Here is a 16,583-nt window from a genome sequence, read left to right on the forward strand (position 1 = left end):
GTTGTAAATAGCGCCAAAATAGTATTTTATCTCATAGTTTAAAAATGCAGAAACTAACCTCTTAAATTTCTTAAATTTATTATGAGTTATTCTAATTTATGACTAACAAGGCCCTTGTAAAATTTTATGACAAAAGAATTTAATTGAAACTTAATTATAAATGTCATACTTTATCAGCTTTAATTGGGAATTTAAAGAGAATTTCATGCAGTAAGTTGAAGAAAGTAAATGAGGTTAATAGAGAATAGGATTTGAATATTCAGAATTGGCATATATATATATATAAGAATACATTTCTTTTATTTATTTATTGGTTTTTCGGGCCGCATCCGTTTGATGCTCAGGGGTTACTCCTGGCTAAGCACTCAGAAATTGCCCCTGGCTTAGGGGGACCATATGGGACGCAGGGGGATTGAATCGTGGTCCTTCCTTGGCTGTGCTTGCAAGAGAGACACCTTACTCTAGCACCACCTCGCCAGCCCCAAGAATACATTTCTAACCTTAACAAATTGCAGCAATTTCAGAATTTGTGCAGAGAAACAATACTACTGGCTGTATATTCCTAAGAGCCTCTGATCATGCGCTTGTCATTATTGATTCAACACATACATCTTTGTTTGATATGTGTTTTTTGCTTAAAGACACATTATCTATATTATATTATTGATTTTTCATTCATTTAAAACAGCAAACCACCAATGTAGTCTTACCTCTTTGCTCAGGTCTCAGAATAACTGTGCCAGCCCTGCCAGTATTGATTTGAGAAGACAAGCAAACTTTTGAGAGAGGACCAATTTGCAAGTACAGCACCTGCAAATAGTATATTTTAAATAGTGTAATTTGAACTGTGGTTTAATTGCACACATGGCTTAATTGCAAGTACTGACTCATACCATTTATTTTATTGTGTATTTTTCTGAATATTAGCACAATGCTCTATGATCTGTTCATACTATCTGAAGAATATTCCTTATCAGAGGATGAAACTGGCTTGTTTGACATTTTAGTTTCTTTCTTACCCTTATCAAATTTACCAGATCCTTCATTCAACATTGTTTTGTGTGTGTGTGTGTGTGTGTGTGTCTGTGTGTGTGTGTGTTTGCTATTGTTGTTGTTGTCTGAAAGAGGAAAGAGCATTGATTGAGAGAGTTAGGAGCTATTTCTATGTTAGCTTTACTCTGACCTATAGTGGACTCTAGAACAGTGTAGGTGGAGATGCTAAATCTTTCTTCCTTATCAACACAAAATCTGTGTTGTTCCAGATAATCTTTAGGAATTCAGTCTTAAAACTCCAAAAAATGTAAATCTTGGAGAATTTAGGTAACTAAATTAAAGTACTAAAGCAAAATGTGTTTTAGTGCTCTTTTATTGTAATCATAACAAAGTTTGGAAAGCTAAGATTTTTTGAAAAACCTAGAATTGATTACAATCTATTCTTTGAAAATACCATTCATCCCCAAATATTCATAAATTATCAGAGCATAACTTATGTGTCTATGTAAAAACTGTCAGAAACAGGTAGATAATCGTGTGTGTGTGTGTGTGTGTGTGTGTGTGTGTGTGTGTGTATGTGTGTGTAACAGCTAATCAAACAAGTAAGAAAGCATGCTCTTTCTTTCTTTTTTTTAGAGGGTGGGTTGGGTCACACCCAGTACACAGGGGTTACTCTTGGCAGGCTTGGGTGAACATCTGGGATGCCTTGATTCAAAACTGGGTTTCATCCAGGGTTGGCTGCGTGTAAGGCAAACACCCTACTGCTGTGCTATCACTGGCTAAAGCATGCCCTTTCTCAGAGCAATGAAAATGTTTTTAGCGGTCAGAGATTAAGGTCCCTATAAATAAGGTGTTCATCTTCCCCTACATTTAACCCCTCCCACACACCCAGTCATGACCATCAAACATCAAACCAGGCAGAACTACAATGACTACTTTGGTGTGGCCAACTTTCTCTCTCTTCATGCTGCTCCCCCCTCATAATATTGTTGGGAAACCTTAAATATAAAAGCCTTAAGGGCTCAGGAGATAATGCCCAGGTTTAGGTTGGTGCTTGCCTTGCATGTAGCCAAGAAGTATTTATTAGAACCTGTTTATATGATCTCCTGTACTCCACTAGGAGTGAGTGATTTTTGAGTAGACCCAGAAATAAGTTCTGCTGGGTGTGGCCAAAATAAACATGAAAAATGAAAAAAAACTCTTAAAACTATAATTATAAAGAAATCCACATGAATTACATAAAGCAAAAGAAGTTTGAAATAAAAATTATCAAGTTAGAAAAATTCAAATAGAAATTTTATATCTCTGAATTTTATAATTTAAAATTAATGTGGAAAAACTAATGTAAAAAACATTCAGACTGGCCAGAGAGATAGTATAATCTTGACTTGTATGTAATCAACCTGGGTTTGGTCCCCAGTATCACATATGTTCCTCTGCGCACCACAGAGCCAGTAGTAAGCCCTAATAACTGCCAACTATAAGCCAAAAATTATAAAGGAATATTTAGGACATATTTTAAAAAATATAATGATGGTAGCAAGATGACTTGATTGATCATTAAATCATAGTGGAAAGTGCTAATAAAAATCTCATTAGAAAAAAAATCTCATTAGAAACTGATAGACAAGCATACTTTGTCCATTAGAGAATTATGTAATATATGTCCAATATATGTAATATATGTTCATGCATGCATAATTCCCCAAGTAATGACTATATCATGATATATAATATGATCATTCAGTTCTAGCTTAGAAATAAGAACACAGGGCAATTGTTATCTTATGATGCAATTTTTTTCTGGTTGAAATTTGAATCTTTTCCAGTCATTAATATTGTCTATGAAATATTTGGAGCTGATACATGAAGATGTAATTAGAAAGATGGAGCATTTATGTTATTCTTTATTTAGAAATTATCAGAATATAAAATGGTTTCAGCAGCTCTTCTACACTGTACTGTACAATAATAAATAAATCAGAGCACATTTCCTAAATAAGTTCATAGGTCATAAGGGAAACTTTAATTACACAAGTAACTATTATCCAGTAGACTAAATATTATATCATTTTTCTAAGCCTAGAAGTAATAGTTTTTCTTTAAATGTTTGTATTATAAGAGTTGCTTCAGGGCATAGATATCAGTGACTCTCTGGACATTCACCCAAAAAGTAAAATTTTGCCAGTAATAAAAGAATAAAAGAGGGTCCAGAGCAATAGTACAGAGGGTAAGACCCTTGTCTTGCATGTGATCCTTGGTATCCCACATGGTTTCCCAAGATCTGACAGAAGAAATTCCTGAGTGCAGAGTCAAAAGTAAACCCTGAGCACCATCAAGTGTGGCCTAAAAATAAGAAAACAAGATTAAAGAAATCATTCAAAAGTAGAGAAAACACTTCTGAATATTGGCAAACCTAAGAAAACATCAAAACAAAACAAAACAAAACCCAAAATACTATAGATGCTCTGGTCTCTTCAGGCTCCACTGAGGAAATGTTAGTGTTTGTGGAGGTGGATATAAAAGTATCTGGGAGGTAGACCCAGGATGTTGTAGAGCAATGGTCCTCAAACTACGGCCCGTGGGCCACATATTGTATTTATTCCCATTTTGTTTCTTCACTTCTAAATAAGATATATGCAGTGTACATAGAAATTTGTTCATAATTTTTGTTTTTATTATAATCTGGCCCTCCAACAGTCTGAAGGACAGTGAACTGGCTCCCTGTTTAAAAAGTTTGAGGACCCCTGTTGTAGAGAATAGTGAATGCATGCTGAGGAATTCTATCTTCAGATAGAATCAAACAATAAAAATATGTTCACTATAGAAGTATATAAAAATACAGGCACAGCACTAAATCATAAGAAATTCTATGAAGAACTTAGCTTAATAACTATCTGAATTTTTTTCTGTAGACACTAGAATCCATAAGAGTGATACAGAATCTCCCTTTCAACTACTTATATATCTGATGGTGCTTTGTACCTCAAGGAAAATCATAGGATGCCAGAAAGTTTTGTTGGTAATGACATATTCTTTAAGACAATACTTCTCAAACTTAAATACACATTGGAATCATCAGAAGGACTCTCAAAAACTATTGATGGCTGGGTTTCATTGCTATTGGCTCGGATTTAATTGGTGTGTGATGTGGTGGTCTAGGGATGAGAGTTTTTCAGAGCTTCTCAGGTAATTCCAAAGTGCAACAAGTTTAGAACTAGTGCACTAAAACAAGAGCTTATTGTTTCTGCAATTCTGGAAATAATTTCTCCCAAACTTGAAGGTATCTGAAATTTGGGTGTATCTTATGACCCTGATAAGTATCTAATTTGAAGTTTCTTTCTTCTTGACTCCAAACTGTTCTAATTAAGTTTATGGTCCATCTTACAGTCCATGTTGTCTTATGAATGAGAAGATGTACTAACTATATAAAATATAATAACTCACAGTGAAATATTTCACTGTGTATTTCAGTTATAGCTGGTAATAACTCAGAACTAACTGGTGATTGTTCCTTTTTTTGCTTGTTATTCTGTCAGCATCTACTTGCACTGATTCGATTCATCATTTTATTTTGCCCTCGGATACCTACCTCCTGTTTTAGGCTACTCATTCCTACACATCTGCTCAATATCTAATCTCTAAATTTTGACTCTATTTGTTTTCCACTACCTTCTACCTAGTCTCTCTTCTCTATTATGTGAGTAAGCTCCTGGATATAGTAGGAAGACATTTAGCAGTAACTACTAAACACATCTCTATTCTGAACTATTTTGCCTTTTACTCTGGTTGTAGTGAAAGCCTTAAGTCCTTTTGGCTAAAATAAATGCTTCCCAATTTTAAGTCATTACTGTAAACAGATTCCTTATTCTTTTTTGGGAGGTAAATAATTTTTATTTTGACCATAGTGGATTACAAATCTTTCACAGTAATATTTTAGGTACATAGTGATACTGAATCAGTGGCATTCCCACCACCAATGTTGTCCTCCCTCCACCTCTATTCTCAGCATGCATCCCATATCTCCCTCCTTTGCCTCCCGGGCTGCTAGTACAAGTGGTCCCCTCTGGCTAGTTTGTTGTAGATTGGGTATTGATTCTGTTGTCGTTGGCTTTGAATTTGGTGTTCAAGTCTGATCATTTTTTATTTCTACTCGATGTTCATATGACTGTTTGGTCTTGGTATCTTCCATTGTTTCTACTCCAGTTCGTGAGGCAAAACAAAATGGTTCAAGTTATGTGGTTCTGTTAAAGGAAAGAGAAAGGGGCCAGAGAGATATCATGGAGGGAGGGCATTTGCCTTACATCCAGGACAGTGGTTCAAATCCCGGCATCCTATATGGTCCCTATGCCTGCCTAGGGCAATTTCTGAGCGCAGAGCCAGGAGCAACCCCTGACCACTGCTGGGTGTGACCCCCCCCCAAAAAAACAACAAAATAAAAGAAGGAAAGGGAAAAAAAAGAAGAAAATGGGGGGACAAAAATCAAACAAGCAAAAAAATGGGAGGAGTCCTTCTAGAGGCTATAAATATCAATTTAAGAGAAGAAAGGGGAAAAAGGAAAAAAAATCATAACAAGAATACAAAACAAATCAATCAAACAAACAAAAAACCGAAAAGCACCACAGCAATAATCACCACAGCAATAAAGACAACAACCAAACAGCAACCATGGTCCAAGATAAAAACAAAGCAAAGCACAAAAAACAAAAATAAACAAAAACAAGAAACAACAATAAGAAAAAATAATTTGTGCTTATTTTTTTTTTTGCATAGGCACAGTAAATACTGGGGAGATTAGAAAGGGAATTCCTTTGGCCTAAGAGATACAGGGTTTCTCTACCCTTGAAGTAGACTGTTATGAGAATAACTACAGGCTCCGTGCATGATTTTATTCTCTCCCCCAGGTCCTCTTGTGATGTCTGGAAACTTTCTGCTCAGTCATGGATAATAAAATCAGGCCTCTGTAACTAGAGATCTTGGTAGAATGGATCCTAGAATGGAATCTTTTTTTTTTTTTTTTTTATGGTTCTAGAAGTTCTGTTCCATCACTGTTGTTTTAATCAGTCTTCTGTAGTTGGTGGTCTTGGTTTTTGCACTGATACTAGGGCAAAGCCTAGGATAGAGTCTTTCATTATGTTTCCAGAAGTTGCAGTTGTCTTAGTCAGGATTCTGGAATTAAAGATCTTGGTTGTTGTACAAGTCGTAGGCCAAAGCCTAGACTAGGGTCTCTTTTTTTTTGGATTGGTTCCTAGATTCCTTTTTTTTTTTTTTTTGGTTTTTGGGCCACACTCGGCAATGCTCAGGTGTCACTCCTGGCTGTCTGCTCAGAAATAGCTCCTGGCAGGCACGGGGGACCATATGGGACACCGGGATTTGAACCAACCACCTTTGGTCCTGGATCGGCTGCTTGCAAGGCAAACACCGCTGTGCTATCTCTCCGGGCCTGGTTCCTAGATTCCTTATTCTTACAGTGTCCATTTCTCTTTGCTTTATTTCTTGTGTGTCTTTTCCCCCAACAGTACCTGCCTCATTCCTAAAACTTATATTGTCCAACCAGAATGTCAGTAGTAGTTCTAGAGTTTTATGGAAGATTGAAGAAGCTTGAAGGAGAAGGTAATCTGTTACAGTAAGAGATGATGAGAACTGTCTGCATCCTAAATGCCTTTAGAATGGACACTGCCAGTGGGAGAAAGGAAAAACAAGTCAGAGTCAGTGTTCAGGGGTGCTATTAGACTTTTGCATATTAGTTTTACTTTTTTTTTTTTTTACCATTATTAGCTCTAAAGTCTAAATTTCTGTTAACATAGGTACTTAGTTTTCTTGTCTGTTATTTTATCTCTACTTTTCAGTGCAGTTTCTTGTTCACAATGCATGTTTTCTAAATGTTTTTCCAGGATTAGTAGGTTAATGTGTGTCAAAAGTAGTAAGAGAGAATGAAGTACCTGACTTCTAACATGATCCTAAAATGTAATTCCATGATAGATATTTAATCATATACACTAGAGAGATCTTGTTTAAAAATTGTATTTGAAAAAAATTCCAGGTATTTTAGTTAAAAACAACCTGTTGTATGTGTTTGGTTTACAACTTATAACTTGGTTCACCCAAAACAAAGATCATCCCTTGTTTCTTTGAATCTGTTTGTTTACAACTTGGTTTTACACAAAATAGAGATTTTCCTACATAGCATGCATCTAGCAAACCTGGACAGGACTGGCTCAAGACAGGCCTTCTGTCCTTACTCCTCTGCCCAGGGGTGGTCTCCATACTCAATAAAAACTACAGTCTTGCAGGCAGAGCTCTCGCTCTCTCTCTCTCTCTCTCTCTCTCTCTCTCTCTCTCTCTCTGTTTCTCTCTCTCTGTTTCTCTCTCTCTCTCTCTCTCTCTCTCTCTCTCTCTCTCTCACACACACACACACACACACACACAACACACTCTCTGCTTGATGAGACAGATTTCTTCTTGGCCAGACATATTTCATTGCAGCTTTGGATTATTTCCTGCAGTAACCCTTGCTCCAGAGCCACTTTCCCTGGGTGGAAATATGGCATTTGGGGCCATTATAGTATTGATAACGTGATATATTGTCAGGAGTGACTGCATTAGATGATAATTTGAGAAATTTCTGATCAATTCAAAGAAGGTAGAGATTCCACTGTGGTCAGCTATTTATTTACTGATCTAATACTATTCTCTGAGAATGGTCCTGGAAAATAAAAGAATGTTCCCTGGTGGCAAACAAAGCAACAGCCATATGTTTTGAGGATTCGGATAGCTTCACAAAGAGTAAGTTGGAGATGCAGTTCAGACTAGGATTCGAGGTTTTCTATTGAGTCCTGGCTTTGCTGTTCTATTAGTCATGATAAATCAGTTCTCTCTCTCTTTTTTTTTTTTTTTGGTTTTTGGGTCACACATGGCAGCCCTCAGGGGTCACTCCTGGCTCTATGCTCAGAAATCACTCCTGACAGGCTTGGGGGACCATGTGGGATGTCAGGATTTGAACCACCATCCTTCTGTATGCAAGGCAAATGCCTTACCTCCATGCTATCTCTTCGGCCCTCAAGTCAGTTGTCTTTTGACTCAGTTACAAAAGGTATCTTAGTAGCCCTACACTACCTTCCAGCTCTATTATTCAAGAACTTAAAACCTTAAATATTATTAACATCATCATTGAATAAAAAAATGAAACCCAAGTTAAATTGAATGATGCAGTTTAGTTTTGAAGGTAGAATTAGTTTTGACATGTATAATCTACAGGATAATTTGAGGCATGATTTTTTTAACTTTTATACATCTTATAATAATTAAAAGGTTTATGATGCAGTGGCCCATTCATTAATGCCAAGAACAACATATAGGAAAGTTATTAACAACTCAAAGGGTCAACTAACCACTCTTTATTGTAGACTCTTCTGACTCTCTTGTCTCAGATCACAGGTGACGGTCTCTAACTCAATCTTCTGCAACTTATATGTCATATATTGAGTTGAATAAATGATGTGATTGTATCTTAAAGTGGGTGGGTGGGATGGCATTGAGCATCAGAACTTCTTCTCTTTGATTCTCTCCATCATGTTCAGCAGGTTCAAGGTCAACTGCCGCCATTAATGATCCCCGTATTCCCTCCTGATCAGCGGACACTGGCTGCAGCCGCTCAGCAAGGATTCCTTCTCCCTCCTGGCTTCAGCTACAAGGCTGGATGTAGTGAGTCCCACTGGTTTCTTCACTTGGGAGTGGGTGGTGGGAAAAGCTTTGAATTTGGGGATTTAATATTCCTGAGTTAGCAAAAAATGAGATTGCCTAGCTAGAATTTAATTTCAAGTAGAATCGCACAGAAGGTGCAGAAAAGAATTTGTCTTGGTATTTAAAAGGGTTTTTAGATGACTTCTGTGCTTCTGAAGCCAGTACTAGTTCTTTATAATTCGGTTTTATAACTTGTGTTTTTGAGTGTATTCTAAAAATACGAGTATAATTTTCACATCTAATTTATTTTTGCAAGGATATGATGGGAATATGTTTTCAAAAGCTTTACATTGACATTTAATACAGATACAAATTCCTAACATGAATAGTTGTTCTTCTGTTATCTGACTTCTGCCTATATTTGTAGTTTAATTTCTTGCTAGTTTACTTAGCATTCTTAACCAAGCTATAAGCTTTCTTGACCCGAACTTAATTGCTTTGGCAGTTTCCACTTTCTTTGGTGTTTTGAACTTTTTCCAGTTTGGATCAGGGAGAGCTTCCTATCTTAGCATTCCCTTATCTTGCTTCTCGCTCTTTTTTATTTTTCTGTAACCTTCTATTTCTTTTCATTTATTATCTCTGTGAGGGTACATACTGATTCTATCTGATCAAATGTAATAGCTAAACTTTAGGTTCAGTTTATTTTTTAATTGAATAAATAAATTAATAAATAAACATTTGTTACAAGTTAGATAAGGGATTTTGTTTTGTGAGTTTTGCCAAATAAATGTTTATATTGCTTATTAACTTTAAATGCTTGTATTATTATTAATTTTATTTTTATACTAATTTAAATTATTTTTGTTGCTATAAGAAACAATCTAGAATTTTTTTATCTAAAATCTAAGAAGCAAATTGCCAAGAATAATCTGATAATATAGCAACACCTCAGATTCCATGATGAACCTAGATTCCTAAAATGAATATTTTCAGCAATATCATTTGCTTGGCTAAGAAGAATATAGAAGAAGCAAATCATTAATCACCTATATATGTAAAACTATGCTTATAAGGTTATAAATGACAAATCAATTAAATATGTTTGAATAAAATAAAATAAAATTCTAAGTGATAAAATAAATATTTTAAATTAATTTCAACAATGAAAATAAGAAACCATGGGAAAATTAGATAAATATTATTTTAAATGTGACATAGAATATTTTTTTAAATTCTAGTTAAATTTGGTTTATTATGTTTATAAATCATCTGATTATCATTTTTATGCTAGAATATTTACTGATAAGAAACTATTCAACATTACTAGAAAGTGGTTGTTTCCTATGAGATGTTTGATATTTTCACATTTATTTCTAGTCTTTAAATCTTTCTCTATAAAATATTGGACAAATGGAATATAATTTTTATAAGTTCAAAGCTATGAGCAATACATAGGTTATTATTATAGTCTAGAGTAAAGTAAACTGAACCCAGGCACTAAAATTTCACACTCATATGATACTTTGCCTTTGGGGCCTTTATAGTGCTTTCTATGCATCATCTTCTATTTGAGGGGGGGGTGAGAGAGGATTTGGGCCACATCTAGGCCATGGTGATTGAAGTGCTTGGTGTAATGTATGCTATTCCAAGTGTCAGGATAAGCACCTTAATCTCTGTGCTCTCTATCTGGTCAAAGAGTTTTCTTTTTTGTGCTTTCCTGAGTTGGAAGATTCTGTTTTACTCTGTTCTTTAATTCAACTGCTTAATATTGACACATCATTCTATTTTCTTAATGGACTCATTCAGAAATATTAACATATTTTATCATTAAGGATTATATTTTTAAGGTTGTTTTAATTCTAAGAACAGAAGGTTAAATTCTATTGCTGCCATAAATTCATTCTATTGCTGCCATAAATTCATTTCAATTAAGGATGTTTTATTTTTCTTTTAAAAACATACTGCCAGTGTGGTTTTGGTAAATATGTCTGCTAGCATGAAAAGACAGCTGTAAAAATCATCACTTCTCTCACTAAACTGATGATAAACTCATATCGACTATTTATATTTACCAGAAGAATGGTGGTGTTTTTTTTTTTTTTTTTTAGCAATATACAATTATGTCCCATAGGCAACTATTGTGCTAAACCAAAAGAAAACCACATTCAGCCTGAACAGTAGCATAACTATGAGCCAGGAACAGGTCAAGAACACATTTACTTCACTTCCAAGTGAGAGAGTTGGCACTGCCTTTGGCCAGGGTTAACATAGTGTGGCATGGATAAACTCTCCCTGTTGGTATATATTACCATTTACCGTGCCTCCAGTGACTCAAGTGGAAATGATAAGTTCTTTTGTAACCTTGGAAATAAAAATAGAATGCAAACTTTGCAGCTATTGGCCAGCTTGAAATATGCATTATTCCAATGCTGGAACGAAGAAGCAGTGAGTTCCTGGCCAGAGCAGTGCCACATTTGTTGACATTCTGCACTTGAGTCATTTCGGATGACGAGTTAAGTTAGAGTAATAAACAATCAGACAATCTTCCTTCATCTCACTGTCGAAAAGGAAAGAAGAAAGTAGGGAAATCAATTTTACCTTCTTTTTTTTTTTAATGCTCAAAAGTGTCTGTCACGTGCATTTTCTCTGGTTGCCAATTGCTTTCATGTAAGTAATATTTACATAGTTCTCAATGGAGAAGACTCACATAAATATGAAAGATATACTGCTGATATCATGAACTCCAGTGAGTTTTATCATTATAGCCATGGAAGATATAAATCTTTAGACTCCGTAACTTGGCAACCTAAACAAAATGAGAATTTCTAGAACTATTGTCCACAGGGAATGTTTATTTTTAAATATGCAAGATATATCTAACCATAGGTTGTATTACCATGCCATGCTTTCACAAAAGAAGCTCTCTTTAGTTAGATGAATTATGTTCACACATGAATAAATATTTTGGCTGGTAAACTTTATGAACAAAGACCTATTGGATGTTGAGGGTTCTCTTTAAGACTATTCATACATGGGGCCCAGAGAGAGAACATGGAGGTGGGGTGCCTTGCATGCAAAAGGACAGTGGTTCAAATCCTGGCATCCCATATGGTCCACTGAGCCTGCCAGGAGTGATTTCTGAGCATAAAGCCAGGAGTAACTCCTGAGCACTGCCGGGTGTGACCCAAAAACAAAAACAAAAACAAAAAAAAAAAACAAAAAAAAAAAGAAAAGAAAAGAAAAGAAAAGAAAAGAAAAGAAAAGAAAAGAAAAGAAAAGAAAAGAATATCCATACAGGACCACTTGCAATGAAACCACCAAGGCTACAGTTGATAATAGTCAGGAGTTATATACTCTGAGTTTGCATATGTAAGGCAATTTACTGTTTGAGCTTGTTCCCCAGTCCTGGAATAGCAACATTAAAATATATTTCATAAAAAAATATAAGAAGACATTTAGCGTAATCAGAAATCTCAGGACAAACTGACTAGATAAAGAAGAAACTTCAGTGGCTGTAGTGATAGTATAGCAGGGAGAAAATTTGCTTTGCATGTGGTTTTATGTTCATTATAGTGTAGAGAAACACTTTTGGGATTCAGACTTTTTATTTTATTTTATTATTCTTTTTAACTTTATATAAGCATTGGTTTACAAAGCTGTTCATCATACAGTTGTTCCAATACCAATCTCTCTCTTTTTTTTAAGTATATCTTTATTTAAGCACCATGATTACAAATATGATTGTAGTTGGGTATCAGTCATAAAAAGAACACCCCCGGGACCGGAGAGATAGCATGGCGGTAAGGCGTTTACCTTCCATGCAGAAGGACGGTGGTTCGAATTCTGGCATACCATATGGTCCTCCAGCCTGCCAGAAGCAATTTCTGAGTATAGAGCCAGGAGTAACCCATGAGCGCTGTTGGGTATGACCCAAAAACCAAAAACCAAAAATAAAAAATAAAAAAACACCCCCACCCCCTTCACCAATGCAACAATGTAATCACTACTGACATCTGACAGGTGTCTATTCGTAGGAAGATCCAGATTTGTTTGCACAATCAGAGATAAAACACCAAAATTCAGAAAATTTTGCAATGTTTAATTTTGATTTGAGATCAACATTTGCTCAGTAAAGAGAATTTTGGAGTATGGTGGGTCTTCAGAAGTCTTGAGTTTGGTCACTGCCATTTTCTTTTGTTATGGTTTGGTTTTGGTTTTGGTTTTTGGGCCACAATCTGCGGTGCTCAGGGTTAGTCCTATGACCTACCGATGCGCTGTGTGCTATAACTCCAGGCCCCTCACTGCCAGTTTCTTGAGCTCCCACTCCCCATTCTCAGAATCACTCCCCCAATCCCTTACCTCCCACTATCCCCCCCCCGCACACACACACACACACACACACACACACACACACACACACACACACACACACACACACTCAAAATAACTGCCACTTCCTGGGAATTAAATAGCTTGTGTTAAGCCTGTTTGTTAACTGCACATCTTGAGTTTGTCTACAGAAGGCAGAGGAGGAGGTTCTGTCTAGCTACTAATGACTAAGTCCTCTCCCTTGCCTTTCTGTTTAGGTATGAGAATTCTAGTTTTATAATTGTAATAGATGCTTTAGGAATTTTTTTAACAGGCTAAAATTTCTCTTGGGAATTAAAAACATCCACTATAAGCCAGATCATTAAAATAACCAGATTTCTAGATATAGTCTTAAACCAACCATTGTAAATGAGCTGGGGTGGTAGTTTAGCCTAAAAAATGTTTTCAAAATGGGTGGGGTTGAAGGTGATATATGCCCTGGGAGCGGGGAGGTAGATATCTAGAAGAAAGCTGAGGCGTTTGTGTTTGTTTTCTGAAAGGAGATCAACAAATTTGGGATCAAATTTGGATCCTCAGACCTAGAGTATAGAACTGAATGTCACATAGCTATGGTATTTATTCTCATAAGTGGGATATCCCTGAGATTTTGGTCCCTGGTTCTACTTATGTTACCCTGAGCATCACCAGGATTGATGTCTTAATATGGAGCCAGGAGTATGCCTTGAGCACAGCCAGTATAGTCTCCAAACTAAACCAAACAAGCAACTTGTGTGGATATTTAATATTAGCTTTGGGATATTGTAAAGTTGAAGAATAACTAACATTTAGAGAAACTATTTTATTTGCTTGGTCTTTATTACTTATTGGAATGTAGTTATTATCATTTCTTTTTTCCTAATGGTATCATGAAAATTGCTGAGAAAATAATGGTACCTGAATTTAAGAGAGTTTTGAAACTTTTGGACTAATATATTTTTCTTGAATATTTTCAACTAGTGAGTTATTCTTGTTCATCTTTCATATTACCAACCACAGAATGTAATATTATAAAAATCACCTTGCATATATAAAATTGAGTGCAAATCATATGCATAAACCATTGATCCATCTGTTTATATTAATTAATTCTTTTGTTTAATGACTTCAGGCATTTTTAAATTTTGCTTAGCCTCTGTGTAAGTACAGACAACTACAATTGGAGAGAGTTAACTTAGAAATAGACAAAAAGTTTTGCCTTATTCTATCACTTAGAGTGATTTTCCTAGTACAAGTTTCTGAGTTTCTGCTTTCTCATATTCAAAATAGATTAATATCACTCCTTTTACCTAATTGAAAGAATTATTTGAAAGACTTTAATTTGAAATAGTGCAGATCATTGTGTCTGTCTACTGAGATTATTTTAAAGTGGGAATACTGAAGATAATACCAGCTAACCACAGACAGTATTTTTCAAAAAGATCTCGATTTATTGTGCATACCTAAGTGACCTCTTCTTGAGGAAAATATAATTGTTTAAAGAAAAGTATTGCTTTGCTGATAGAAACATTTGTTGAATGTAGATATAATTTCAAACCTTAGTTATTTCATTATAATTAGCAAGTTTTAAGCCTTTCAGTCCTTGTTTTCTTCTTGTCTGTCAGTGTTCTTGTTTGAAAAGATCATGTGGTTTTTGAAGATGTATTTAGTCACCGCTTGACTGAATGAAACTAGAAATATATTCACATATTCATTCTGCATTTTAACACATTGATTAATTTTTCAGAGATGTGCTAAATAAAATAGCCATATAAAGTTACTGATTGAAATATTTAATTGCCACATGAGATTAGCTTAAATAAATAGAAGTAGATGAGCCAAGCTTAATAAACTTAATATATGCTGTATTTATTTTTCATCAGTTTCTGAACAGTATTTCCGCTTCCAATAAAAAAAGGAAACTCAGTTAATTAGTTCCTCATACACTACAATAAAATTAATGTTTAGGAGTTAAATACCATAAACTTCCTCAGGCATATATGCTGATGCGTTTCTGTTTTTAGTTAATGTCACATGTTTCATCGTTTAATAGAGTATCATGTGGGTCCCATTATATCTCTCTTGTGCACAGAGTCTATGTGGCTGGAATTTTCAGAGTCTGCATGCTCATTCTTGCTTTAACTGTATCAGCTGACATGCAGGTTATTGGTATTATTGAAACAATCACCAAATCGTGAGCTAAAAATCATTGACAATAGTATGCTTTCATCAAACTGAAAAAATAGGAAAATGAATTCTGAGAACCACGTACTCTAAATTCTTTGTAAATAATTCGTGAGAAGAGGATACAATCATATCTTCAGACTTCTGTGTTTGTGTGTGCCAGAATATTGTCCATTCTGGGACAAAAATCTTCTAAGCCAATGACTTTCAGCAAATGTAACTCAGTTGAGAGCTTTGTAACTAGTTTGTTTTCATAAGGAATTGTTTGAGTACCTGAACAACTACACCTTTCAGTTTCCCATAAAGGGAATTAAGTTGATGACTTTGTAATATGAAATGATTAAATAATAAGATTTGTAGTAAATAATATATGTAGCATTCCATAAAATGGGAAGATATCAGCGCTTGTATGGTGCAAAATTGCATATAGGCTGATAAAATGTTTTTTGATTAAAAATGGACTTTCTAATGTTTTCAGAAGATATATCACTGAGAAAATGTAGATAAATCATTCTATATTGGGACAAAATTTTACTTGGTATGAAATAACACCGTGCCTGATTGTTTATAAGACATAGACATAATTTTATGCTTTACAACTCTGAATTTATAGCTTAGTTTCATTGATTATTAGAAGCCAGTGTTTTATCTTTTATCCCCGATACATGTCACATGTATGCTAGCACCACCATAACATTACTCATAATTAAACATAAAATGCCCTTTCTTTAATCAGATCCTCAGGTTTTGTTAGATTTTGTCTCATTTGTCTCAGCAGCAAAGAACATAGAACGTCATCAGTTTCAGTGTAAATCTGTTCAACTCAATACCTTTCAATATCTGTATCTCTTGATAATATATGTGTGAATCAAGGAGTGAGGGCTAAATTTAAGGATACTGTATTGTACGGTCTTAAGTCTTACCATATAATTTGCTATTTACTACCTTAACTCCTAGAATTTTGGGCTTGTCTTTTTGTTGTTACAGAGAACATAAAATCTCATCTTAGACTAGATTCACACCAATGAAGAAAATCAAACTGTATCATCTCAGACAGCAGTTTATTACTTTATTTTTAATAAGTATATTAGCCAATGCTATTATTTAGTAAGTATGCTCTAGAAAGTTCTGTTAGAAGGACGACTTTAGTCATAAGTAATATGAAGCCGAGAAGAAAATTAATGAAGCAGGCAACTACAGCATTTTGTTTGTCTGTAGATATGTATCTTCCACGAGGACTGAAAAATGCCACTTTCTTGGAATATCCCATGGAATCAGAGATGCCTCTTATGTGGTTGAGCTGTTTTAAATGACCAAAATAATATTAGTCTTAAGTATTGTGGAATCAGTTGACTTACATTCTAGTTTCAATCTTACTT

The 16,583-nt window shown here is 35.0% G+C and overlaps 1 protein-coding gene across 1 annotated transcript in view; it reads left to right on the top strand.

The window, feature by feature from the left end:
- Positions 1 to 16,583, top strand: part of SOX5 (SRY-box transcription factor 5) — a 456,537-nt gene that overhangs the window by 317,609 nt on the left and 122,345 nt on the right. Inside the window, exon 7 of the mRNA XM_049783803.1 lies at positions 8,577 to 8,697. Within this exon, the coding sequence (XP_049639760.1) occupies positions 8,577 to 8,697 (121 nt within the window). The remainder of the gene's footprint in view (positions 1 to 8,576; positions 8,698 to 16,583) is intronic.

The sequence above is a fragment of the Suncus etruscus genome, chromosome 11, assembly GCF_024139225.1.
Source record: "Suncus etruscus isolate mSunEtr1 chromosome 11, mSunEtr1.pri.cur, whole genome shotgun sequence".
Lineage (NCBI taxonomy): Eukaryota > Metazoa > Chordata > Mammalia > Eulipotyphla > Soricidae > Suncus > Suncus etruscus.